This window comes from Emydura macquarii, unplaced genomic scaffold, assembly GCF_026122565.2.
Source record: "Emydura macquarii macquarii isolate MOO-44397 ecotype Brisbane River unplaced genomic scaffold, CSIRO-AGI_Emac_v2 contig_1043, whole genome shotgun sequence".
In the NCBI taxonomy this organism is placed as follows: domain Eukaryota; kingdom Metazoa; phylum Chordata; order Testudines; family Chelidae; genus Emydura; species Emydura macquarii.
In genome coordinates this window covers 3,575,725-3,602,862 of record NW_027131180.1, presented here as the reverse complement: position 1 = coordinate 3,602,862, position 27,138 = coordinate 3,575,725, and the positions used below count along the sequence as shown (strand labels likewise).

Below are 27,138 nucleotides of genomic sequence, written 5' to 3'. Positions count from 1 at the left end.
TAATAATCCATTTTAGTTTATTGTACTTAGGGTCTGCACTGGGAGAACTTGGATTACAAAAAATTATTGTACCAGCTGTGGAAAAAATACAGACCATTTTGGATTACTGTGTTTTTGTATGTGAGGAAGAGGTTAATATTCTGTTATGGCAGATCTCTTTCTATAACAAAACCTGTCAGAAAATATAAAAATGGCATTTTTCTTTAGCCTTTTTTAGGTTTGGATTTACAGCCAGGCTGTTTATTTCATCCTCACCTGTTCTTTGTCTTTGTTCTGAGTTTGGGAAATAAAATGACAGATAAGCACAATTTCCACATCCAAATTAAAAGACAATGAATTAAGGATGTTTGTGAAAAATGATGTAGAAAGATCACACACTTTTCTAAAAGGTTCTAATGAAATTGCCAGTGTACACTTCCATGATTTCACTTCAGGTAGTGGAAAGCATGTGACTTGGGAAAGCTGCATTAAAAGAAGAGCTGCATGTCTTAAATAATTAATGTATGGGAACAGTGCATTCAAAGAAGCCAGATGCACATATGGTAGAGCATCCCTTTCTTGCTGTATGTCTGATGTATTGAAATAAACCCTCTTCCTCCATCACTGTTCCCTTTCACTCCCAGCGTTCTGCAGGTTCATTCTGCATCAGCCAGGATTCAGCTCTTTAATAAATAAGACAAGATAATAAGGTGTTACTTCCTGCTTTTCTAAAGTCATAAAGAACATTGGAAGGCAGCCTTCCAATCAGATTTAGGGCTCTAAATTATGGTAAATGCTACCCAGCCTTAATAGCCGAGAGGGGGGCTTTCAATTGATCAAAAGGGTGTTGTCTGAAGGGGCAATATGGAGAAATGGGACTTTTTAGGGGGTATGTGTTTGATAAAGAAACACGTTGATAGTCTTTGACTGAAGAAGGTGACAATAGGCTTATCCAGATAGCCCAGGCCACTTCACAGTGAAATAAGCACAGACTCCATTTGGGGTGCTGCAAATATCCTGGAACGATATATTTTCATGTGCTAATCTTTCTGAAATTTGGAATGTTTTTATTCTTCATTTAAAACTGTCTGATTTATTATTCTTGACAAGGCTGTATGCTAACCTTTCCCTATCCCTGTATATATTGCCACAATGATGATACATCTGAAAGAAGCCCCAGAAATGGATATTACTAAGGTGTGACACTGCGTGACTTATGCAGTAATTTAGCACTAGAAATGGGATCGTTTACCACCAGAATTAAATCACAACCTTAATTAAAACAATTTTAAAACAAATCCAGCTTAAATAATTACATTTAACACTGAATTTCAAACATTGTACTGTGCTGACAAATAGCAACAGCTGCGGGAGTTGACCTAAATTAACATTTTCCACTAGCTCTTCTTATAATTAACTAACAACTTTTTAAAAACCTGTTAATTTGTAAATGGTAAGGCTTTGGATGGGTTGGTTTTTTTTTAAAATGGAGGAGCTAAGGACATATGTTTGTACTGCACTGTGTTTACAAATGCTGTTTGTTAAGGTTTTTCATACACATAATATAACCCTTTTGAAAATTATTATCCCTTCTATCCTGTCACATAAAAAGAATTTAAAGAAAGAAATGTCAGTGTAAAGCAGGTATTTACAGTATCAGTTACTCCAGTAGAATTCCTATGGAAATGAAGATGACAATCAGAGTACATGAATAAAACAGGAATTCATAATGATCTGTTTTGGAGCTCCATGACTATTAATAAATTAGTAATGACAATAGAGACACTTTGAATAAAGATTTATGGACAACTCAGACTTCCAAGATGAGATTCTGTGGGAATGCATGTCTGCCTTCCCTCCTTATTTCCTGAAAGAAATGTGCCAATGTTGAAATAAAGGAGAAATCAGAATACTTTTAAAATAATACAATATTCTCCATTTAATCAGGACAGGATAGTGAATGGTCCTGACTGCTTCTTAATCAGCACTCTTTTGACAAAAGTGTGTCTTAAAGGGGAAGCATTCATAACCAATGCCCAGAAGGGTTAAATGGCACTTAACTGAGTATTAAAAGGCTTGAATTTCTAAGCTTTGATCTTGACACACAAAAATGATAAAGATTAAAAGAACTAATAAAGATCAACTAATTGAAAGCAATGTATATGTTATCAGATCCTTAACTGATGTAAATCAGCATAGCTCCATTGAAAATTATGGAACTGTATCTCTGTATCAGCTGAGAATCTATCCCATTATTCTTATTCAGTACAGTAATTAATTTCATTTTAAGTCTTTTAAATTTTTAAATAGCCTCTTCTCTTAGTTGCTGAACCAACTCTTATGAGGTCAGTGGGAGTTGGGTTGCACCATTAATTGGAACAGACACTTAACTGGGGTACAAGGCTCTCCACTGGAGGGGTCCTAATTAAAATAATTTTACTATGGCTCTATTACACTGTATTTTAATTTGTTACCGGGTGATAGTGTAATGCTGGTGAGCTGAATTTATGTTATTTACAAATTATTTTTTTTACAATGCTGGATGGTCATTATGATGTTGGTGTGAAAGTAATTGATAGTCAGGATACCCTGAGCTTTTTGTATGGGCAGTGTTTTAAAAAAAATACTATTGTATGTGTATTTAAAATTCAAAATTAGATCAAACAACATGAAATGTCCATTAATTTATAATGAAACTTTGCATAGGTCAATATATATTTTCATAGAAGGAATTGGGTCATAAATGGATTTTTGCATAGTAAATATTCACTATTGTTGGCTTTTAAATTTAAAAAAGAATTGCATATTTAAATCCCCCAAACAGCAAATATTTTTATTAATATTTGTCACACCGTAAATATTTCTTTTTCAGTCAATCCCTCTAACTTTATGTCATGGAGGCTGCCATCTTGGCAGGAGGAGTCACAGTAGGACTAAAGGAAATCTCTGTGTCCTTCAGTGAATGAGGAAAGCAGGAGACAATGAAGTCAGTTTTCAGGTAAGTTTCAATGTGTATTGAAATATGAGTTTTTGCTATGTGTAGCACTGTTTTTATATAAATTGCCATTACTTTTCTTTTTTTTGCAGACGCTGTCTGGGATTTTTGAATTAAAAAGCCAGTCAGAGGCTCCAATAAGAATTCATGTTGAAGTAGATACTCTCTGCTCCATCCTCCCCTCTAACTTTACCTACTCTGTGTTCCCTATTTTCATGCATCTGCCTGCCAATTAATGCCTCCATTCATCACAGACCTGCAGTGACCTTAGCCTCAGACCACTGCAATGAAACAATCCATTACATTATAGTCTTGTCTACACTGTGGGTTTTAGCCACTGTTGGAACTATATGGGTGTTGCTACTCCCATATACACTTCTACTGTAGACATGGTCTGGTTATGGAAGCTCCACCTGTTTGAAAATGGGATAAACTGCACCAGTGCAAATTATAATTGTAAACTGGTGCACCATGTGTACACTAGGTTTAGCATCAATGCAGCTATCTGGGTGGCTAAAAATCCACAGCATAGGCAAGCCTTAGTTTAACTGGGAAGCAGAGGCACGTAGAATATAAAAGATTGCTGGGGGTTAATTTGGAAGAAGCAGCCGTTTGAAATATTTACTTAGTTTGTTTAAGATTATGCACTCCTTGGGCTTCATTCCGCAATTAATTCCCTGTAGACAGTTCCTGGTTCCTTGCAGGATCAGGGCCTTTGTCTTCATCTGGGTTTGGAAAGCATCTCACACAGTGTGGGAATTACCACAACCTAAATATTAAATAAATAATTACAATATGCCTGCTCACAGGTGGGGTTGGAGACAATCCCAGACAGTGTCTACAACAAAAAGCAATGACAATTTATAATTACAGTGCTGCAATTAAAAACAATAAATACACATAGAAACTTACCTGAAAACAAACTTCAAGGACTACCACTTGGTTTGACCTTTCACTGAAGTGCAGTGGGAGTTTTCTTTACTCATAATTTGTGTCACTTCCTTCCATAATAAGTCTCTAAGAGTAAAATTTTCAAAAGCACCTACATGTCTTCGGAGCCTAAGTCCCATTTACTTTCAATGAGACTTAGGCTCTGAAATGTCTTCAGTTACTTTAGAAAAGGGGAGTTAGGCTCCCAAGTCACTTAGGAACTTTTGAAAATTTTAACTTGGGTGCTTTAATAATTTTATAGTCGTTTTTTTAAAATATGCCAATTGTTTTTGAGAAAGTGTTCTTTAAAACTCCTCAATAACATTTCATTTGAGTAGATGAGAAAGATTACTGTATATCAGTAGTCTCACTCAGTAGAGCTATCATAATAATTTAAACTGGAGCTATAATGGCTGTAGAGACTATTCCCCATTGATGTTACGAAGTATGAAATTTGAAAAAGCTATTTCTAAAAATTGTATTGGCCTTGACTTTCAGTATTTTGATCCCTGATGGTTTCCCCCCCCCCCCCTTTTTTTATTTGATTTGATATTTAAACAGTGGTTCAGGGTGATTCATGCATAACTGCTCTAAGTATTTCAGATATTTTACTTGTGTGAACTGGTAAAACTCAACAAATGCATATGATTTTTACTTTTGAAATGCACAAGTTTAGGCTAGTTTATCATAATGGTCTCTGCTGGCCATAAAAGCTATGACTTCATATGCTGCAGTTACACCTTAACAAACCTAAGCTGGGTCACCTTACTGATAATATAGTTCTAATTTATTATTGTGAGGTAGTATCATGAAATACTAATAGATGCAAAAGAAGACAATCTTTTAAATCAGACAACAATTCCCAGAAGTAAAAATTTACTCCCTGAACACATGGTCCCTCAAGAAGCACCCCCTGAGTACCCAGAGGCAGACTTAGCTATTCCTTAAGGGATTCTTCACCTGCAAGGAATGCTCATATTTTAGGTCTAATATTTTAGAGGCCCCGTGTGTGTATATTTCTTACTTTTCAGTTACTTAAGATTTTTTGGTAGCATTTTATTCTTAACAATTGTGTTGGAAAAATGCTTTAGATTTTCCCCTCAGATTTTGATGTTTCCTGATCTGTAGTTGTTGTTTGCAGTTCTACAAATCCTTTCATAAGTAGACCTTACTCATGTGATTAGTTCCATTGAAATCAGTGTTCTCTTTGGAACTGCTCCAAACTCTGTCTGGTTTTAAGAGATAGTCAACCTGAAATTGAGGAAGTTAAAAAAAATGAGATAAAAGTCGTATAAAGTATAACACCTGTCCCTGAGTCCTCCTGCTAATTTTGTGGTTTTACAATCACATTTTACTATTTTCAAAAAGTTTTCTTCCTCCCTTGTTGCTGCGTGAAAGCCCCACACAAACAAACAAAACCAACCCATCCCTGTTCCCAGGGATGTAATGAAACAGACTGTACACTAAGTGCTGTCAAATGTACCAAGCAAACCAACCGAAAAACTGCAAGGAGATGTTGGCAGCAGCAAGGGCTGGGTTCAATATCTAGAAGTTCCTCTTAACATTACAAAACAGAACCAGCTTGAGTCCCCACCCATAAATTGAGAAAACTAAACACCTCCCCAGGATGCCTGTAAGGGTATGTCTACACTGTGTTTTAAAACCCAAGGCAGTGAGTCTCAGAGCCTAGATCTACAAATGCAGGCTCTCACTACAGCGCTAAAACCACCACAGTAGACACTGCAACTTGGGCTGCAGCTCTGAAATCCACACCCCTCTCTGGGCTTCAGAGCCCAAGCCCAAATGTCTATATAGCTGTCTTTAGTGGCGTAGCATGAGCCCGAGTCTGTAGACCTAGGCTCTGAGACTCACTGCTATGGGTTTTGAAATGCTGTGTAGACATACACAGAGAGGCAAGATGTCCCCACTCACAAGCACTTAGTGTGTGTATAACAAAAGAAAACTTTTACTAAAAGAACGAGAGGGAACACAGCATTAAGTTGGGAAACCACCACAATGATTCAAAAATATGCAAACAATAAGCAAACATCTGCCCCACAGTACCTTGGGCAGTGTTCTTTGCCTCAGTTTCCCACTTTGCAGTATGAAAATCCAACAGACAAATGTTGCATTAACATGCCACTCCGCTTTCCCTCCACTGCACCCACTCACAGTTTGCTGTGTGAGGTCAGCGAAATCCCAGAATCCAGAGATTCACCTCCCACCCCTGAAGGTGTCAAGAGATGCCTTCGCTCCTGTGGGTGACCTCTGCCACTGTCATTCCTCACTGCTGCTTCTGCTTTGCACTCACTGCCTCTAGCTGCAATACTAGAATGTAATCCACTGCTTCTTAATGGATTTCACTGGGTAGCAGGGAAGCTCACTTTGCTGCATCCTCTGTGTTGCCTTTCACCATGACACACTCCACATACGAGGTCTAATGTTCAGCCCTCTAGACCTGCTCATCACTGATTTCCACTGTAGTGGTTACTGAGCAGAAACAAGGACTCTCAACTGAGTCTTTCTTTAAACACTGGAGAGGGAGGGTCAAAGAATATCTAGGTCTCTTTAAACAGAGGCCACACCAGTACGTAGAAAGCCTTGTCTCCACCTCCTCTGACTTTTACTTGGATTTGACATCCCTTAGTTCCTGCTAAACGAATGAGATAAAAATTAAGGTGACTCCCTCCATTAGGGCAGGCTAAGTACAGTTCTGCTGCCCTTTAGTTATACAATTAGGATAACAACATGTTATGACCCCTGCATCCAAGATTAAAGTACATTTTAACTCAAAACAGCCAAAATTGATCATTTTGCAAAGCAGATCTCTCTGCTGATCACCTACACAAAGTAGGTGTGTCTGTGCAAATACAGACTGCTCCTGAGGTCTTTTGTCTCAGTTCTTCAACAGGTGGAAGGAGAGCTCCTTCAGACACTATCTTACATCAGTTACCCACCCCAGTCTCAAAGTTATAGAAATGTTAGGGGTTACAAGTAACAGCACCTTGTAAAATATATTTAGGCAGAAGTGTGATTTTTTGAACATTGATAGTGTGCCTTTAATAATTGTTGTACAGCCATCTGATTTAGAATCCATGGACCAAATTCGTCCTTGTATACATTTGCCAGTTTCACTGTGTTGAATCAGTTTATCCAGAGTAATTGGGGAAATTTCAACAAACTCATCATAGTCTGAGAAAGTCTGCTAAGAAGTTTGCCTGACAAGAGGAGGAAAGCTGGGTCTATAGGTCCACTCATACCAACTTAAGGAAGTGATCTGGGGGCTTCTGGCAAGAGTTCTCTGAGGATTTTTTCCTCCCCTTTGGAGAAGTTTGAAATCCTTGCTTGCACACAGCTTCAGAGGAAGAGAACTGAAAAGCTTTATTAAAACCCTTCTTTGGAAAAAATGAGGAAGTCAGTTCCAAAATGTTGTATAAATTATTGCCTTCCTCACCTGTAGCCTTTTCAGCAGTGTATCAGCTAGTGTTCAACAATCAAGACATAAAACATGAAGAGGCAGATGAAAGACAGGAATAGAGAGGCAGACTATATACTGCAATCCTTCCACTGCAAGTTTCAGGCATTGAAACAGCACCAGAAACAGGACTATATCCAGGAAGCTGCCACCATGGCATAGTTAATCACACTGTTAGTACTCTTGTTTTTGAACTTGTCTATAATTTGTTTTCATTTTCTCTGGCTCCGTGTTTTCATGCAGCCACTGGCAGAGGGGGGATAAATGGGGAGGAAATGTCCTTCAATGTCCTGTCTGGTAATCTGTTTGAGATCTAATGTGATGGCAGATGGATGGAGAAAGGTATTTCCTTGGTAAGGATTTAGGCAAGCAAGCAAACTCCGTTATTGCAACATTCTTTGTACACTTATGTAAAAAGAAACTAAGGCTATGTACACACTGATGGCGGCAAATTCACCACCATCAGATCAATCTTTCTGGATCAATTGAGCGGTCAGTAAAGACCCATTCAATCGATCAGGAAGTCGACACACTAAATCCACCCCCTCAAGTGGCATAGTACTGCGTCGACAGGAACGCATTTCCTGTCAGCACAGCACAGTGAGAACGCCGTGTGCAATGGAAGTTAAGAAGTCGACGGGAGTTATGCAAGCTACTCTGCTTAGCTTGCGTAACTCCCGTCGACTGCTGCTGAATTCTCAGGTAAGTGTAGACCTAGCCTAAATAATCTGATCTGTCTTTGTCAGCCAGAGCTGGGGATATTAAGCCAAGAACACATGGTTCACTGTACCTTAAAGATTACTTATTGAGTGGACGGAAACCATGTGCAGAGGTAATGTGGATCTCGAACCACTCATATGGTCAGATCCTCCACACCCAAATATGATTGGCTGAGAGATTGCATGCAAAATTAGATCCACTGCCCAGCTAGTTCACAGGCTAAAGGGAGATGGCCTGTCTACACCAGGGAGATTTTCCCACAAATTCTAACCATTTTTAAAACTAATTGGAGCCATAGGGTTGGGTAGCCTGAACCATTTATACTGAACTGATTTCAAAATCACTGATTTTGCTGAACTGGTTTAAGGTGATTTTGAAACTAGCTCATTAAAAACAGGTCAGGCCACCCAAGCCTGATCTATGCTATGGTTGCAGTTTAGCTGAAACAGTTTTCAAGCTGGTTAGAATTTGGGGGTGTAGTAGTTTCACACAGGGTGCTCCACCTCTGCTCCTAAACACCACTCAGAGACCTCTGCTGTGTGCTCACACCAGTGCACTTTATTTCCAGCGTGCCACCCACCACCAGCTATTTACATTGGGTCCAGCTTCACAGCCTCCAGGGCCTCACAATCTCGGCCACAGACCCAAGGGAAGCTCACCTTCCTACTGTGGCTCCTCCTTCTCTGGCTGGGCTTTCCCCCCTTCAGTTCCTTCCCGATATCCTTTAGAGTGCCCAGTTCATGAGCTCCACAGATGCTCTCCATTAGCCCAGTTGCTGTAGGCTCCCTCAGCTGGTTCCCATTCCCCCTTAATTAGAATTTCAGGGGCAGAGGGCTGTTCTCACCTAGCACTCTGTCATGCACCTCCCCCCTTATGAACCACTAGGTTCACTCTCTCCTGCCCCCTCCTTCCCCTACCCGGAGGGTCTGAGTGGGGAAGTGTCACCCTTTCAATGGCGTGACTCCCTGGGGTAATGTAGTGAGGCTCATTCAACCCCAGCCACAGATTGTGCACTGCATGACGGGGTGTGCATGGCCCCACAACTCGGCTGCCACCTACAGGTCCTCAAACCATTTGCACTCTTGGAGTTGTCCCCCTTCCTTCTGTTCATTGTCTTTAGGCAGGGGTCTGGGGTCCATCCCAACCTCCCCCAGGACCGCCAGGGTCTCCTGTTGCCTGGACCCATCAAGCGCAGCCCGGGCCACCCCTTCTTGGGGTTCCTTCAGGGGATGGGGCTCCGCTGGACCTTTTCCCTTTTCAAGGGGGCCTGGGTTAGCCCTCCTTGCCTTTGGCTTCTTCTGGACTCTGTCATCTATGGTCTTTCTCCTCCTGTTCCCCTTTCGGGCATTGGGGGCAAGGGTCTCCCCTCTCGCCATTCTCCTGGTCTAGGTTCTGTTGTTTGGGGGCCTCTCCACTACTAGGGTTGCTTGGTTCCAGAGGCTCCACCCACTCCTTCGGGGGACCTCCCACTGTTTCCCTTCTCCTGCCGGGCCCCCATCCCCTATGGCCCTTCCTTCTCGGGACAGAGTCTCAGTTGGTGCCCAGCACCACCGGGTATGGTAGCCCCTCTACTACCCCCACCTGCTTCCAGTCAAATCTGCCCTGGACTTCCAGGGGCATTTGGGCCACCCAGCAAGGCTTCTGATCCCCGTGGATACACTTCAGGCTCATCCTCACCCCTGGGATTACCCAGTGTGGCTTTACCAGCCCCCCCATGGATGAGCAAGCAGACTGAGGCCATATCCACCAGGCCTTTCTGGGTTCTTCTCCCCACTCTCACGGGGTTGGTGGACAACCTCAATCCCTTTTCTCGACCCCCGGCTTGAGTCCAGCCACAAAATTTGGCCAAGCCACATTCCATCTGGGGGCAGTTGCCCTTTTTATGCCCTGGCCCTCCACACTGCCAGCAGACCATGGGTCTGGTTCTATCAGAGGCTCCTCGGGGTTCCTCCTCTCTGGGCTCTTTCCAGGGGTTGGTTCCCAGGATTTCTTTCCCCACTCCAGTCCCTTCGAGGGTTGACCATCTCTCCGGGAGAAGTCTGCCTCAACATATTCTTCAGTTAACTTCACCGCCGCATCTACCGTACTCGGTTGATGCCTCTTAACCCATACCCACATATTTTCTGGCAGGCTACGCAAAAACTGTTCAAGGACTACTGTGTCCATTATTTCACCTGTGGTGTAGGTGTCTGGTCTCAGCCAGCAGGTGCCCCAGTTCATTAATCTTTAAGCAAATGCTCAGGGCCACACATTTACTGTCCACCAGGCCGCCCAAAACTTCTGGCGATATTTTTCCATAGACAAGCTGACCCAATCAAGGACTGCCGCCCTCACCACCTCATAGTCCCTGGTTTGCTCCTCACCCAAAGCCATGTAGGCTGCTTGGGCTTCACTGGCCAGGTAAGGTGCCAGCCGTAAGGCCCAGGTTGTTTGGTCCCACCTGGCACCCATGGCTACCTGCTCAAATGTATCCAAGAAGGGGTCATCCGCTGGGTCCATCTTACAGAGTCCCAGCCTTGAGGGACTGCCTTCTCCCCAAGGCTCACCATTCACTGCAGAACTTGCCACTGCATACTGGCCTGTTCCCAAATGAAGTCTTGCAGGCTTTTTTGCTGCTCCACCTGCTACATCAGCAAGACCTGCCTCTCTATCTGGTGGGCCTGCTGGAAGCTTTGCATCACCTTTTGCATTTCCTCTTGCTGCTTCACCAGCCATTGCAGGATCTCCTCCATCGCAGGGCCACCAACTCTTGCGCTGGTTTAGCAGGTCCCAGACAAGCCCCCACATGTGGCAGTTTCACATAGGGCTCCCCCTGCTGCTCCACCTCTGCTCCCAAACACCACTCTGAGACCTCTGCTTTGTGCTTACACCAGTGCACTTTATTTTCAGCGTGCCGCCCACCACCAGCTATTTACATCAGGACCAGCTTCACAGCCTCCAGGGAGACCCCGACTCCCTCCTACCAGGGCTGCTCGTGGCGTGGCGTGGCGTGGCGTGGCGTGGCGTGGCGTGGCTCCCCCCACTTTCAGTGCCTTCCCGGTTTCTTTTATAGTGCCCAGCTCACGAGCTCCGCAGCTGCTCCCCATTAGCCCAATTGCTGCAGGCTCCCTCAGCTGGATCCCATTCCCCCTTAATTAGGGTTCCAGGGGCAGAGGGCTGACTCAGGCTGTTCTCACTCAGCACTCTGTCACAGGGGGACATTTCCCCAGTGTAGGCAGGAGGATTTCACACCGTCTTTACAATTACTTTTGCCAAATGCTAAATTTGGCACTTATGCTCAGATTTTTAGATATTTAAGCATTGCAATTTACTGCTCTAAGCGTTCAAGTGCTAAGAAACTTAGATGGCCAAATTCCATTTCCAAAAGTGACTTGGTTCAGCTACAATTTTTCCTAGCCTAGAGTCAGTGACACAGCCTCAGGTACTAATGAGAGTCATCTTTGCATTCTCTTTGATCTATAAGCACATTATCTGTATGCATTTCTAAATGCGTGCTTCTCCTTGACATGATATTCCTGATTTTAGTCTCTTGTGACTAATTACAGTTCATTTTAATGTCTGAAGGCCGAGAGGTCACATGTTAAGAAAAGAATTGGCAAGACCTTTTCTAACAAGAACCATGCTAAAGGGAAGCTAAAACAGAATATTCTTGGCATTTGTAGGGGCTGAGAGATAAAGCTGCTCAGTATTGCAGAGAAGTATATGTAGGTAAAAGGTTTACTCTGTTGAACTGGCAAAAAAATCTCTTGCTGCAAACCAGACCTATTTTCTGCAAATAATCTCCCAGGAAACAGCCTGCACCTTGCTAGGATGTGATTACTAGTTGCCAGCCTCAGACCATAGCCATTATTGTTTTAACATTCCTGCCTTCCTCTTTATCCCAGCATGAACCAGCCTGTGTGGGATGTTGCGTAGCTTGACATTGCTTGGAGATAAAAAGGCAGTTTAGCACTCAACAATCACAAAGACTGAAACGAAAAGACAGTGATTAGAAAATAAAGAAAAGAGTGTACACTGGGCTATGTGTGCAGCTAGTTGAACAGGATTTCCTTCCATAGAACCCAAACAGAAAGTTTGATTTTCCCATATTTTATTTTTAATCTTGTCCATGCATGGAAGTTGCATTGAACATTATGAAGGCATCAATGTAAGGAGGAATGCTTTACTCCAATATATGAAATTTTTAAAATCTATAGGAGTGATGAGAGTTTTATAAAAGCAGTATTGATGGTGAATCCCAACCAAGATAGGCTACAAGCTAATCCTAGAATTCACCTTATGCCATCATTTGACAGTGGAAGCCACCCTTCTCCGGTCAAGAAACAAAGTGTCCCATTGTGAGCTAAAGCCTGTCAAGTTTGGAAATTCATCATTAAGAAAAATAAATATTTACGAGAATGGCTTAAATTAAGAGCAAAGTTAGATACTGACTTGAAACCATATTAACCATTACAAGAAAAAATGAGAGAAGAGGGCAATTTTTGCTAAAATAAGACACAGTGTTCCAGCAGTGCTAAGAAATGCCCACCAAATGACACAGCAGTCATCTAAATACTGAAAAATATAAGTAAAGATCAAGAAATATTTTTGATGTCCAATAATGAGTGCTCAGGTAGGGCCCAAGCATAATTTTTTTCGGTACAAATTTGTAACATGGGCCCCCTCCCACATACATACCACAATCCCTCATCCCATACATACAATCTCATGAGCCATGAAAATTTTTTTCCTCATGGTAATGGGGGTTGCAGCCTGGGCCGGGCCTTTTTCCCTTCCCCCCCACCCCTCCCATGTGGTCGCCCTGCTCAGATAATAAATATGACAACTTAGTGTGTTCCATGCAGTCTCATCCAACCAACAAAACAAAACAGATGATGCAAAGTCATGAAATCCCAAATAAACCAGGGCAAAGACTAATAGGGGATGTATTTGTTTTGACAAGAAGGAAACCTTTTTATTGTTACTTTCAACTAATGGAGATTTCTAAACTAACAAGCAAATGGAATTCCCCCCCCATATGTAATCACCAAATGCAAGGCATATAATTCCAGAGGTTATAATTTCTGATAATTTGTGTGATTTTGGACAAGACATTTAATCTCTCATTGCATCAGAAGGTTCCTATCTGTAAAATAAGGCTGACACCACTTTATTTCTCCCACCCTTTGTCTTTCTTGTACCTGTCAAGTATAAACTCTTCAGGGCAGGCACTGTCTCTTCTTATGTGTAATTATAGCATCTGACAAACTGGGGCTCTGATCTCTGTTAGAGTGTCTAAGTATTACTGCAATACAAAAAATTATCAATCATGAAAGGAATTCCAGATAAATCAATCATAATTTCATTGGGATTTCCTGCCTTAGTCCAGCCTGGACTTTGTATGCCCTTTATAAATAAATGAAATGAAATATCAAGGACCATTGCTTGATGAAAAAATTCAGCACAAGTAGTTTATATCTAATTGTTTGTCAGTGGTGGAGTTTGTGCCCAGTCCACTCAAAAGCTAGTGAGGAGGTGGTCACAGTTAGTGTCTTACAAAATCCTAGTATCTAATCAGTTATTCTAATCATATATATATATCTATGAGCGTTTTACCGCATGGGCATTTGGACACTGATCTAAGTGTTACTATCCCAGGCTCACAAGTGATCAATAGCAAAAAGCAGATGTTTTGTCTGAAAATGGCAAGAAATGGAACCCTAGGCCATCCTGCTTGAGTCCTACAGCGGACAAGCTACTGTGCCAGCTGACTCATGTGGATTTCCCCAGTACACAGGACATAGACCCAGAGAGAGAGAAAGCTCATACAACCAACAGTCCAAAAACTAAGCTTCTTACACTCTGGGCCTGTAGCCAGAGAGACCTGGATTCAATGTGTGGCTAGATTGTTTATTTTCCTGAATCACTTCCAAAACATTAGAGCTTCTTGACTAAGACCAAGGTTTAGCTTGCGTGATGTTTTTAAAATACCAGTTTTTAAATACTCAGTGCTTAATTAGCGCTTTTGGTATTAATTGTGTGCATTCAGGAGTGATTTAAAAAAGGAAACAAGCTGTCACGATGCACTTAGGATGCACTGACACACAACAAAATGATTCAGTTTTGATATCCTGGTTGAAGAATGAACTGGATATTTGCTCATGTAATTTTTGTTTTGTTTTTTTCGTATCTCTATCCCTCCCTTGCCTTCCAGACTCTGACTGCACCTGCTCCATTTGCAGATGAAATAAGCTGTCAGTGCCAAGCCCCACATGAGAAACTAACCATCACTCAGGCCCACCTGGGAACACCAGGTGAGTGTGGATTAATTAGATATCTTTGATGACAGCAGCATTAACAGGACTAAGAGCAGCTCCTACAGACTTAGCCTTTTAGTTATGAAAGTATTTCACCACTAGAATAGCACTCTTCATTTGCGAAAAGGAGGTACAGAGTTTGCTATCTGGTTGGGGATCGGGGAAGTGTAACAAAGCTGCCTGTTACCCCACTTTAAGATAGCATCCCCAGCTTCCCAGGGAGTTTTCCAAGGAACATGGTTTTCTCCACATTTCACCTGAATCATGGGAGATATGGTCACTCTGAGCATTGACACGTCTTTCTGCTGCACTTCAGCAGCAACTCTGGAACTCAGAGCCGCAGTTGTCATACAGGGACTTCTTATCTATAACCCAATGGCCAGGCATGCCACTCAGTGGAGCAGTTCCTATGTAGGCCTCCAGATCAATGCCAGGGCATGATGAGTGGGGCACAGGAAGAGATGGCGAGTAGGAGAAACAGGAGGAGGCAATAAGAGTGGGAAAGATAAAAATGTTAATCAGAGAGAGGAGAAGAGTTTGAGGGAAGAGGAAAGGTGTAGATCCAAGAGGAAACCAACGTGTGTGTACAGCATAAAGCTGTAGAAGAGAAAAAGTCAGGGAACAGAGAACAATGTGAGATGACATAAATGGAGTGAGACAGGAAGATGACATTTTTTCCAAGTGAGAAGTCAGGGAAAAGGGAGGTAATAAAGAGGCCCACTTGAGGAGAAAACAGTATAGAAGATGTAGAACAGTAATAAAACATTTTAAATTTATCCACTGTAATTTTGAATATCTGAGGAGAAACCCTCCCTCCTCAACACTCTTACCAGAGGCCAAAACTTATCGGCTGGATTTACATATGATTCCTGTTTAAGATGGAAATCGTTGTTGTGTTTCTTTCCCTACAGTTGACAGGCCAGTGAGAGTGTATGCAGATGGGATATTTGACCTCTTCCACTCCGGCCATGCTAGAGCTCTTATGCAAGCCAAAACGCTATTCCCAAATAGCTACTTATTAGTAGGAGGTAAGGTTACATCTGTTCATTGGATTTTCGCCTCTGTTCTGCAGGAGCAGAGGAATGGGCACAGCTGTTTCCTTAGTATGACTTTGAGCACAACTTCCCATCTTGATGGTATTTTACACCTTAAAAAAATAATCAATCTTCAAATTACGTCAAAGTAAAAGTCAAATCAAACTCTGTCTTCAGCTGCATGCACAGTTCCCAGTCTAGTTAAAGGGAGCAGCCTGCATGACTCTGAGGGTAGAATGTCTCCATACGAGTATTCTTTTTTATTTACAGTCTCAGTATTGTAAAAAGGTAGAGATGAGTGAATAATCTATAACTAATAATCCAGTTAATGATTTTAGCATATTTTTCAGATCACAAAACATCCATGAGCTGATTTTGATTTCTTTTTCATTTATTCAGGGAAATTTTTTGAATATATTACTCTTTGGATTGCTGGCATACATTCCAAAGTTGTCATATGTCAGAGAAGCATTGTTTTTGTTTCCTGACTGGATGATTGTATGAATCATGGTGGATCATGGATGATGTGTGAATACTTGCACAAGTGTATTTAAGGTTCGATGTCTTTGAATATTAGCTCATGTTGCTTTGAAATTTGTTTTTCACAAACATTTTTGACAGCAAAACTCCACTCCTCAAACATTAACAAAGTATTACAAGTGAGTTCATTGAAACGTTCAAATAAATAACGTGAGACATTATTTTGTATCATTGCCTCATCTCTGAAAAAAAAAAATTGGAAAGGCAGCATCTTGTTCTTATTCACACTTTGGTTTTATCCTTCAATTATTTCAATTCATATGGAGGTAGGGGGAAGATCTGTTCAATAATGGAGGAAACAGTTAAGAGCACTGGAGCCAGAGAGACTAGAGGGAAAGCAAGTGGGAGTGCATCGGTGAGCTGCTCCTTTTAGGGGACTCTGTCTCACACTAGGGAGGGAGTGATTAGGTGGAATCCTGCCCTATTGAAGTTAATGGCAAAATTCCCATTGAGTTCAATGGGGCCAGGATTTCACCCCACTGCTCTTTGTGTGGGGAGAAAGCTTTCAGCCATATTCATCAGTGGGTGTGGAAAACTGTCCACCATCAACCTCCACATAAAATTTGCGCTGCACCAGAATCTGGCGTCATATGTCTCACTGTGTGCAGCTTGTTGTCTTATTTCTTGTTGTGGAAAGGATTGTTTGGAGTTAAGTTGTTTTTTGTTGTTGTTGTTTTAAAGTAAGCCATTAAAATAGATCTCATAAATACCTTGCAAACTAATAGGCCCAGAAGAGTGTGATAACCAGAAAGAAGTCCTTGGTGACTAATAGGCGTATACCATAGGAGGATAGGCACAATTAAAAGGAAATATACTTTTTTACAAATCAGAAATCAATTAAAAAAATTGCTACCTCCTGATAATCAGTAACATTGATAGATCACCTCTCTTCCGGGAGAACCAGATCCTAAGGCGATTTACAGACTGTAAATAAAAATAAATACATAGAGGGATATTTCCACTCCCTATTGAAAATGCATTGACCTATGGCATATTTGTTGCCAGCATACACCACAACTACATAATAGGAGTAAGGCATCACTTATCCATTTGAAAGTCCAGATGAGTAAATAATTATCTGAGTTAGAATTTGGCGAGGACTCCTATGCTAACTAACTCCTCCTGCTTATGTATAAGCGCCTTAAAATCTTTAACGATCATAGGTTTGAGAACCTCTATTCTACATCTGATTCAAAAGATGACACTTTCAGCAGAAGAGCATCAACTAGCACCACGCTGAGGCGTTAGATCAGCGTTGGTAGAGGGGAGAGTGTCCAACTGCTGAGTCATCAACCACCCTCCCTGCAGTAGTAACAATGTTTAGCATGTGTATAGTTCTTTACACCTTCAAAATGCTGTACAAACATTAACTGATCCCCGTAACACCCCTATCTCAGACATAGACATATTTTCCCAGCATATTAAAAGCCAAGATTAGAATACAGATCTTCCTGAGTCCACATCCTATGAAACATTCCTCCAGAACACACTGCCTCTTATAACCCCACACCTGGGTTTTCCTTAGAGATTTCCTGTTCGAATACTGATCAGGCCCAACCTCACATCCTGTGAAATCTGCTAAACCCATAGCCCAAGCCACTATAATGGCATTTGCTTGCTATTCATTTGTGGTGGTTTCAATATAACTGTCCAACCGTGATATAGAGATGCGTAGGCAAATTTCTGGAACTTTACAGAGCATTCCTCCCATTTAGTGCGCAGTTCTTGTCTCTGTTCCAAAGACAGAAAGATGCAGATTTTTATTTGGTTTGAAAATTGAATGTGTTAGAAATAACCAAACAGGTTGTCCCGGGGGTGGATTGGGGAGACAGAACCCTTTATTGCCTGCTCGTTCCATCTCGATGCCGCGAGTGGGCAACGAGGGGATTACTTGACAATTCTTTTATCCATAACAGTATGTAAATGTATACGTTTTCAGCTACTCCCCATAGACCCTTATTTGGTTACACTGACACTTATAAAATGAATATTAACAACTACGTGACGAATACAATTATACCCGCCCCTGTTTGTTGTTTACAGGATTACCATACAGAGGGGCAGGCACATAACCTTAAAACCTATTAATTTTACACTAACATTCTTTGAAGTAAAGGCATGCCAGGGTGGGAAGGAAGATAATGCTTTCTTCCCACCCTGGCCTTGTGCAGGAGTGGTGATAGTTATTTTGTTAGCCTCATCCCCTGCACAGATGGCCAGGAAGAGAAGAAAAGAAGAGAGAGAACAGACTAACTAGAATTCATACCAATGAGCGGAAACAAGGTTTGCCTGTGCCATGACCCTGTTCCCTGTAACTTAGACCTGACCATTTGTCCAGCTTTTAACTCTTTACTCTCCTGCAGAATGCAACTCAAGAAACAACTTTAAAACAAGGATATTGATCAGAAAGTTCTTACCAGTCAGATGCGCTAGTTGTGCAAAGTTGACATAGAAATATTTTGTTGATTGTTTATATGTCAGTTTGCAGTGATGATCTAACCCACAAGTTCAAAGGCTTCACTGTAATGAATGAAACTGAGCGGTACGAGGCCCTCAGACACTGTCGCTACGTAGATGAAGTCATCAGAGATGCTCCATGGACACTCACACCGGAGTTCCTAGAAAAACATAAGGTACCATTCTTCCCCAGACCCTTTCCCTTCCCTCTGTAAATTAACTGCTGGGAACACATACCAAGGATATGAAATTCTATTAGCTGGAATAAGTTAAGTAATTCAACTCCCGACAGCCAGTTATGACAAATCACCTGGCAGTTCTACCTCAGAAAACTTCCTGTTCTCTTACTCTTTTTAATGTAAATAGAAGTGGGCAGGTATTCTGTCTCACGGAGACTGACTCAAAGTACCAGCACCTCGGTAATGTAAACTTAACTCACTGACCTATGATACAGGACACTCTTCTCAGATCCCTGCCTTCTGGAGCTAAGCCCACATCAGGGATTTATATCGTGAGACTTCCCATGGGTTAGAAAGTGACTAAGGATTAAAAATGCCCACAGCTTGCCAGGTGCTCCCATGTTTGGAGAACAACTCAGTTGTTCTTTCATACAGTTAAAGTCTAACTGCCAGGGCTATAATATAAGTGAAGTCCACCTTATCTTCTTGATGTCATGGCAAGTGAGACTCACCAAATAAGTACTAAGAACGGATCCAAAGTTAGGATTTGGATTAAAGAAATAGGACAAGAGATCATGGTGGTATCCCTCATCTGGATCAAACAAGTGGACAATGATTAGATATTTTTTGTTAGCTTAACTGTAATAAATATGAAGACTCTTTGTTCATTAATGTTCAGGGGCAGATATGAGAGATTATTCTAGCAATAAACTATATATGTCACTAGTTAGAGGAAACCTAGGGCCCAGTTGTTTGGTGTTCTTGGAATGATTTGCATAGGGGGATCCTCAGGTGGCATAGAGCTACTGAAGAATCAGCTGCAACATGGTCATCATTTGTTATGGGGCAAGAGGGGCAACTGCCCCCCGGACCTTGGTTTAACCCCTTCAAACTTTTCATAGCTCTATATACTCCTCATTTGGTTTTCATCCCCCCAGATTTTGCAGGATATAATACAATCACATATAATCTTCTATACACTGACAGAACTTTGCCCCTTCCCCTGAATTTTCTGAAATGATGTCCTTGAACTGCACCCACAAATTGCAGGTGCAGAAATGGAATAGACTTTAAACATCTGGTCCATACATACTGAATAAAGTCCTGCTCCTGCTGCTCCCATTGAATCAAGGGCAAATCTTCCAATGATTTCAGTGAGTGCTGTAATCAGTCCAAAGTACGTATCTGTGTCAATGTCCTTTGATGGAGAGAATTTCAGACCTGTTCAAGTGCATGTGAGTCTTTTTACACCTTACTGAGTGCCCTACAGTGTATATAAACCCAAATGTCACTTTATTCAAGTGAAGTACTCCTTTGTATTGAATCTACAGTTTGACAGACGGCTGCTAGATAAACAAAACACATACACACAAACATGGGGAGCTGGAAATATAAATCCTGCTCTTTCAGTTTTAAAAGTCAACTCTTTGCCACTTGAGTTAAAGGAGATCTCCTGTAGGGGACAGTATCAGCAGTAGGTCCCTTATCCTGTGTGCGTAGAGGACGACATCACACAGACCCAGGGTATGTTACACCTGTGTTCTTGGAGCCAAAAGTCCTGTGTTCTAGCAGAATTCCACATGGTGTGCTCTGTTGCAGCCCCAGACCTATTGCAATGTTTTAAATAGTACCTTTCAGATGAAAATTTCAAAGGCAGGCAGATGCAGCTCAGAAAAGAAATTGCCCTTCCAAAAACCAATGCAGATTCAATGATGGCTGCATCTGATCGTTTCTTCTGTATCTTTTGCAGATTGATTTTGTAGCCCATGATGACATTCCATACTCCTCCGCTGGCTCGGATGATGTGTACAAGCACATAAAGGAGGCAGGTGAGGGCAATTTTCCATTTTAACGTTCTCGATTTCAGCCTTGATTTAAAGCCCATCTACCTACATTACTTGCCTCGTAACTATAGCTGCTGGAGGAGGAAAAGCAGAGATAAACACACATTCTCTGATGGCCTGTCAATATATAAATGCTGCTGACTTCAGCAGAAAGGTTCACACCTTGAAACCATCAGTGATGCCCTTGGCTGGATAAACCAAAATAGGTTACTATAAACTTCAGGGAGCCATTCAGTTTGTCATGAAACATTCCTGCCTGGGTTACTGTTCTGATCTGTAGTGGGTCATAAGCAGCACTAAAGTGCAGGAAAAGGAGTTTACGTCCCATGTACCAATGGTACCATGTGCAACATTCAGTCACCTGGTTATCCTGCCTAGGCTAAGGTGCACCTCTATTCTGACCCACAAGAGTGATTTCTATTAAGGGGAAGCATATCGTTAGCCATTAAAAATCATTAGGACCAGATACTCATTACACTAAGGCCCTTCACACCACTCTGGCACCTTAAATGGGGCCTTAAAGGAGGGTAAAGTGGCCATAGGATAAATGAGGAAGAGGCTCATTCATGTCCTACTGTGAGCATGAGCCTCTTTTCACATTCTCTCTCCAACCATAGTCCAGCTCAAACATATAAAACAGAAAGGAACCTTAATTTAGGTCTAGGTTGGACATTAGGAAAAAGTTTTTTACTAGGAGGGTGGTGAAGCACTGGAATGGGTTACCTAGGGAGGTGGTGGAATCTCCATCCTTAGAGGTTTTTAAGCTGAGGCTTGACAAAGCCCTGGTTGGGATGATATAGCTGAGGTTAGTCCTGCTTTGAGCAGGGGGTTGGACTAGATGACCTCCTGAGGTCCCTTCCAACTCTAATATTCTATGATTCTATGATTTTAAATGGAGCAAATAGTAACCATTCTTGCTACACAGTCAGCAGGCTTGATTCTGCACTGCCTTGCACCATTTACATTTGCAAGTGTAAGCACATCACTGCTGTAGCGAATGGATTAATCTGATCTGATGACACTTTTCAGTCACTTTGCAAAGGTATAAGGCAGTGGAGAATCAAGCCCCACCTCTTCTTCTAGGCCCAGTGGCAACAATTGAGACCAGCTGAGCGTAGCTTTCATTCCTTGGGTGTTAGGTGTTCTCAGTGCAGAGTCCCAAGTATAAAATTTGCTCCCTTACTTGGTCCATTGGGACTCAGTAGGGTGGCCTTAGTGGGTTCTGTCAGGTTATGCTGAAACTGATCAGGGCTTGGTAGCAGCCCCGCCAGTGGAAGGTGTCTTCAAGAAACACTGAATCAGTGTGCCCTCCAGCTGTTCTGGCCATATCCGGTCCTCAGCTAACACTGTTCTCTTTGGAGCTGTCCTGGTTATCTCCAGGGCCACTGGCAGTTGTGCCAGTGCAGTTCCCACCCCTCCTGAGGCCAACTTTTCACCACCAGGGCCCAGCAGCCATAGGCATAACCCAATATTGAATCAAGGCCACTGAAGAATATAGTATTTTCTAACTTGTCTTGTTAACTATTTAGTTTATGATAGCTAGCTAGCTAGATTAGATAGATAGAATGTTGTTGTATGTATATGCTGTTAAATGCATATATTATCCAATAATATTATAGGCAGAACTGGTACCACCACCTATTCTGAAGGTTGCCCAACACTTCCCATTGTAAGACCATGTTTCTGGTTTCTTTATAACTTCATCAAACAATAGTCATTTGGGCTGAAATTTTCCATGCTAGGTATCCGCCTCAGGCTGAATTCTTTTTTAAACATTCCAGCCAAAATGGCTTGGCCGTTTCCAAGAACAAAGCTAAGGAAATAACATTGTTTTGCCCATGTTAATAAATTCTGTTGACCTTTTCTTTGAGAAGCTCTTGCACCCCTATACTTTGGAGCAGGAACTTGAAACTTGGCAAGCTGGGGTGCATGGAAATCTGGACTGCTGAGGAGCTGGGGCTCCCAGCCCTTGGGTCCCCTTCAGTCTACCACATGGGATGCTGAGCCGCCAGCAGGTGAGGTGGTAGGAAACCAGCCAGGTTCTAAAATCTTTCTGGAAGGAAGGGTTCTGTTGGAAACCTGCCAGGTTTCTGGCAGAATTTCATAGAAATCTAACTATCTTCATGGAGAGCTGAATTAAGATTGAACACACAACCTTAATTCTGGCTTTTCCTGCCTTTTGAGTGCTTGACTTTGTAGCCTCAATAACGTTCTTTCTGCATAGTTTTGGTGAGCGTAGCATGTATAAACACAATGGGCAAGGTTTTCAGAAGAGCTCAGCTCCCATTTAGGCACCTAAATATGTAGCTGGATTTTCAAAAATGCTGAACGCTGAAGCATTCCTACTGGAAGCAAGATGAGCTCTTTTGAAAATCTGGCCACTGCACAGCATGGGTAAAGTTCCCATAGGAACATCAGCTTTTTCATAAGCCCTGAGTTTCTTTTATTTACCAGCAGTTTTCCCTCTCCTTTTCTTTAGCAAAAAAACCCATTAAATATATTTTTAAAAGGGTTTATTTCTATAGTACCCAGCACCATAGCATCTAATCAGTGCCCAGGTAAACTAGATCAGTATTGGGAGGTCCATATTGGACTGCCTCTGCTACGGAAGTTCATTCATAGAGTCTGCCATGAAAAACGGGCAAAAAAGGCCTCAATTTCTATTGCCAAAATCAGTAAGGGAAAAAAACAAGTACACTTTTCGAGCCTTCTTTATGCATCATAAAAGGACAAAAATAAAGGGCAAAAATCTATTTCCCTCCTCTTTCATATGCCACTTTGAAGTCATACAATTAGCAGAATATTCCACCTTCTGGGGAGATTAGATACACCTACTATTTTAAATTAACATTATCATGATAGGATGTTGCTCTTTTTTTACATCCTAAATGTTTTTTTTTTTAAATCAACCCTTTAAATGCCTTGCTGCTGCCGTTACAGTTGTGATGTTCACTGACTCACTGTATTCTGCTGAGTCTGCTCTCTCTCACCTGTCTCCTCCATGTCAGACAAATGATTTGCTGTGATCTGTGGATTTAGAGTCAGTGGTCCCAGTCCAACTCTGAAGTGAATGGGAGTCTTTGTATTTGTCTTTAATGGGAGCTGGATTGGGCCCAGTGAGAAAAAAATTAAACCATTGTGATGTCAAAAGCCTCTCTATCATGAGCAGCTATCATAACACAATGAACAATGCAGAAGAGAGAAGCAATTAAACCTTCTTCCTACAGCTCTCAGGAGCAGACTGTTTCAGGCACTTGAGACTTTTTCCTCTTCCCAGCCTGTGTAAATAGAATTTCCTAGAGCCTAAAAATCTACTATCCAGTAATTTACAAGTGTTAAGTGAAACGCTCACTGTGTTTGATAACTATTACTTTGAAGTGAGCTAAAAGCATGAGCCTCTACAAATTGAGCCAAAGCGCCAGGCTGTCACACTGGCAGCTGTAACAGACTCGCAACCTCTGAGGCTTGAGCACAAAGGAGAACACACAATACACAGTGACCGGTAGGCTAATTATGTGCTGATTCCTCAAGGAATGCACATTGTCAAAAACGAACAGATTAACAGCATATTAGTCAAACATTTCAGTATCATTACTAATCAGTATTTGGCAAGTGCTAATAGCGAGGTCTGATCTAGGAGCTGCTGCATGGAACCAGCACTTACTTCTCCATTACTCGGTAAAACAAAGGTGTGACACACAGAAGTTCTGACAAGAAATTGAAATTTCATTTAGTCATTTAAGTCACGTGACCAAGGTCAGCTTTCAAAGGCCTGTCCCCATCACAAAGGGTTACTGGTACAATTGCATAATATTGCACCTTTAAAACATATTTCACGCCCTGGCACTCTTCCCCTGTAACTGCAGTTAGCTCTTTCTCAGGTACATTTGGTTAAAAAGGAAGCAGAAAAAGCCTTTACAATTTTTTTTTAATGGCCATTATTTGTAGTTGGAATCAGTGCTATGTCTATAGGTTTTCCCAGCACTACACACCTCCTGCTCCTGTGGCCAGCCCAGCTTGCAGATTTCATTTTATATTAAAAATCTCAAGTTGGCTGTGGCTGAGAGGTTTCAAAAGATAACAGAAATAAGCAGGTGTGCACGAGGGATCGCTGATGGGGTAGCGGGGATGAAATCTGTTCCCCAAGACAGTGGAGCATCATGGCTAAGTGGATAGAGCACTGCTATTCCCAGCGCTACCGCTGGCCTACTGTATGACCACGGGCAAGTCACCACATCGCTCTGTGCCTCAGTTTCCCCATGTGCTACCTACCTCTTTTGTAAAGTGCTTTGCGATCTCCTCATGTGATATCCCTGACAACATTTGAGAGCAAGGCATCTTCCCTGCCTAGAAGGGGCTGGTCAACCAATCTGCATAGTTGTGAGCCCATTTGTTGACACTTCTCACTTTCCTTAGCTCCATCACCCCTTTCACACTGCCATGTAGCGAGTTGGTGGGCAACAGTGCAGTGTATGGGGACTGTACAGCTCCTTACATAGGCTCTTCATGGTCTGCCACCCCCCCCCCTCCCACCCCCATCTTTTCTGCAGCATGTTGGGTCTTCAACACCATGGAAAGGAGTCTGGCTCTGATGAGAAACAACATTAGAAAAGGTGGGGGGAATGGAAGAAAAGGAGACAATCAGATTTAATATATGAGCAGAACCTTAATAGAAATGAACCATATAGTTTTAAAGCTACTATGCAGTGTGCTCAGAAAATCCTTAAGTTTTTAAATTGTTGACTTACAGAAATGCAATAGATTGGAAAGTCGAATTGAACTATGCTTAATTTTATTGATCACTTTTACAAGGTTATCTGCCCTACAGCCCGTCAGTAATATGACTTGTTTACCTAATCACAGTTAAGACCATTCAGTAAATGACCAACCAGCATAAATTTCCCTTTTAAGAAAATTAAGGGCAGATAGCTCCCTTCCCATCCACTCTTATACTCACTGCAGATCTCTGTTGGATGGTCTGCACTTGCACCAAACTACGTTGCACAACAATAGAAGGTTCACACACAGAATGACTATAGGACAGGCAACAGATAGTTGGAGGGGTGATTCTTGATCTATTGTAAAGATAGTTTTGTTTAAGATGATAAAATCATTTCAATTCTGTAGCAAGCTGCATGGAACTTGAAGGAGGGACACGGATTACAGGAGGGTTACTGGAGGAGATGCCAGGAAGTCAAGTCTCTGTGCACATGGCTAGAATGCTAGCTGCAGATGCAGCATGTCTGCAAATAGTTCTCTTAATAAAGAGCCACTTTCATTTTAGAAACATGGGGTCCTCTTATGTTATCACCCAGCATGCAGTACATTAAACAAACTAAAGCCAAAGCCAGAGGTACTCATTAACATAAGCATTGCTCTGCTACCAATATTACCTGCCAGGATCTGTTTGTGAAACTAGCTAAAAATGCAGTCTAAGCTAAATCAATTGTAACCCTTATTTTGTATGGGCATTCTTGAATCTGTAACCTATGGTTAAAGTTTCCTTCACTAAAATGTGTTTTACTGCTTCCCGAAATAGCTTCCTTAGCAACTGAAAAGCATGATAGGGAGAGTACTGTGATTATGATTAAAAATATCTATTTTTAGCAAATAAGTAGAGTTTAAGGTAAAAAAGATATGTTCATCATTAAATTATGAGAGGCTGCTGCTTCCTCCCTGAACCCTGTGAAATTGGGCTAATAATGCTTCCTTGCCTCATAGGGGCATTGTGAGGATTGATTAGTTAATATTTGTATAACCCTTTTAAGAAGTTAAGTAGTAAGTAGTCTTATTTCACAAGACTATTTCCAATCCAGTCTCACAACTTCATATCATCTGCAATTTCATATTGCAGTTGTATATGTCATCCCCTATCTTGAACCTCAATTCTAAATGAGAATGGTAATTTCTTGCAGCCCTAAATAAACTATTAAAACAAATGGTTGGATCTGGACCCTTATTTGGTTTGCTTGTGCATGATTTTTCTATTGGCCCTCCCACCAAGTGTCCTTTGCATTTCCAGATGGTCTACTTAAGGCTGGGCCAGACAAGGCCCTGAGCTTCTCCTCCTTTTATTATTTAATATTTTACACCTCCTTCCCTCTCTAGGACACTCTTCTTATGGGTGAAGGTGGGAGAACAGAGTTTTCTTAGCAGTTCAAGAACAGTGCGTTCAAACTGCTCTCCCTTTGAGCCAGAGTGTGAAACCTGAGCTCCACAGTCCCAAGACTCCTGTAGTGGGTGCCTTAACCTGCATCTCCATTGCCTCATTAGGTCATTACCGTCCTTCCACCTGCTGGCTGGCTTGCGGGAAAGCTTGGTTTTTTCTTGTTGCTTATGCTTTGTTTGTTTGTTTTTTAAACATGGTCTAATAACCCACAAATCTCCTGACATCACCGACAGTAATTCATGATAATAGCAGCTGATGTGGGTAGAGATGAACAATGACAGGTACCTGCTTGGCTCCTGCTGAAATCCATAGCCTTATTTACTCAGTTAATTTATTTTTATTTATGCATAACCAAAAAGCATTTATCAAAGGCTATAGATGCCTTTCCAGTTTTTTTAAGCTGCAGTCAATTAACACTACAGAAATAACTCCAGCAGGTAATTCTGTCTCCAAGCAAGTAACACTCCATAAACAAGCCATTACCTGGAAAAAAAAATACCAGTCCCCTGCCCCAAAAGAC

The 27,138-nt window shown here is 41.8% G+C and overlaps 1 protein-coding gene across 1 annotated transcript in view; it reads left to right on the top strand.

The window, feature by feature from the left end:
* The window catches only part of PCYT1B (phosphate cytidylyltransferase 1B, choline), a 42,932-nt gene that overhangs the window by 261 nt on the left and 15,533 nt on the right, over positions 1-27,138 (top strand). Inside the window, exons 2-5 of the mRNA XM_067545293.1 lie at positions 14,293-14,392; positions 15,307-15,423; positions 18,451-18,602; positions 20,356-20,434. Coding sequence (XP_067401394.1) covers positions 14,293-14,392; positions 15,307-15,423; positions 18,451-18,602; positions 20,356-20,434 — 448 coding nt within the window. The remainder of the gene's footprint in view (positions 1-14,292; positions 14,393-15,306; positions 15,424-18,450; positions 18,603-20,355; positions 20,435-27,138) is intronic.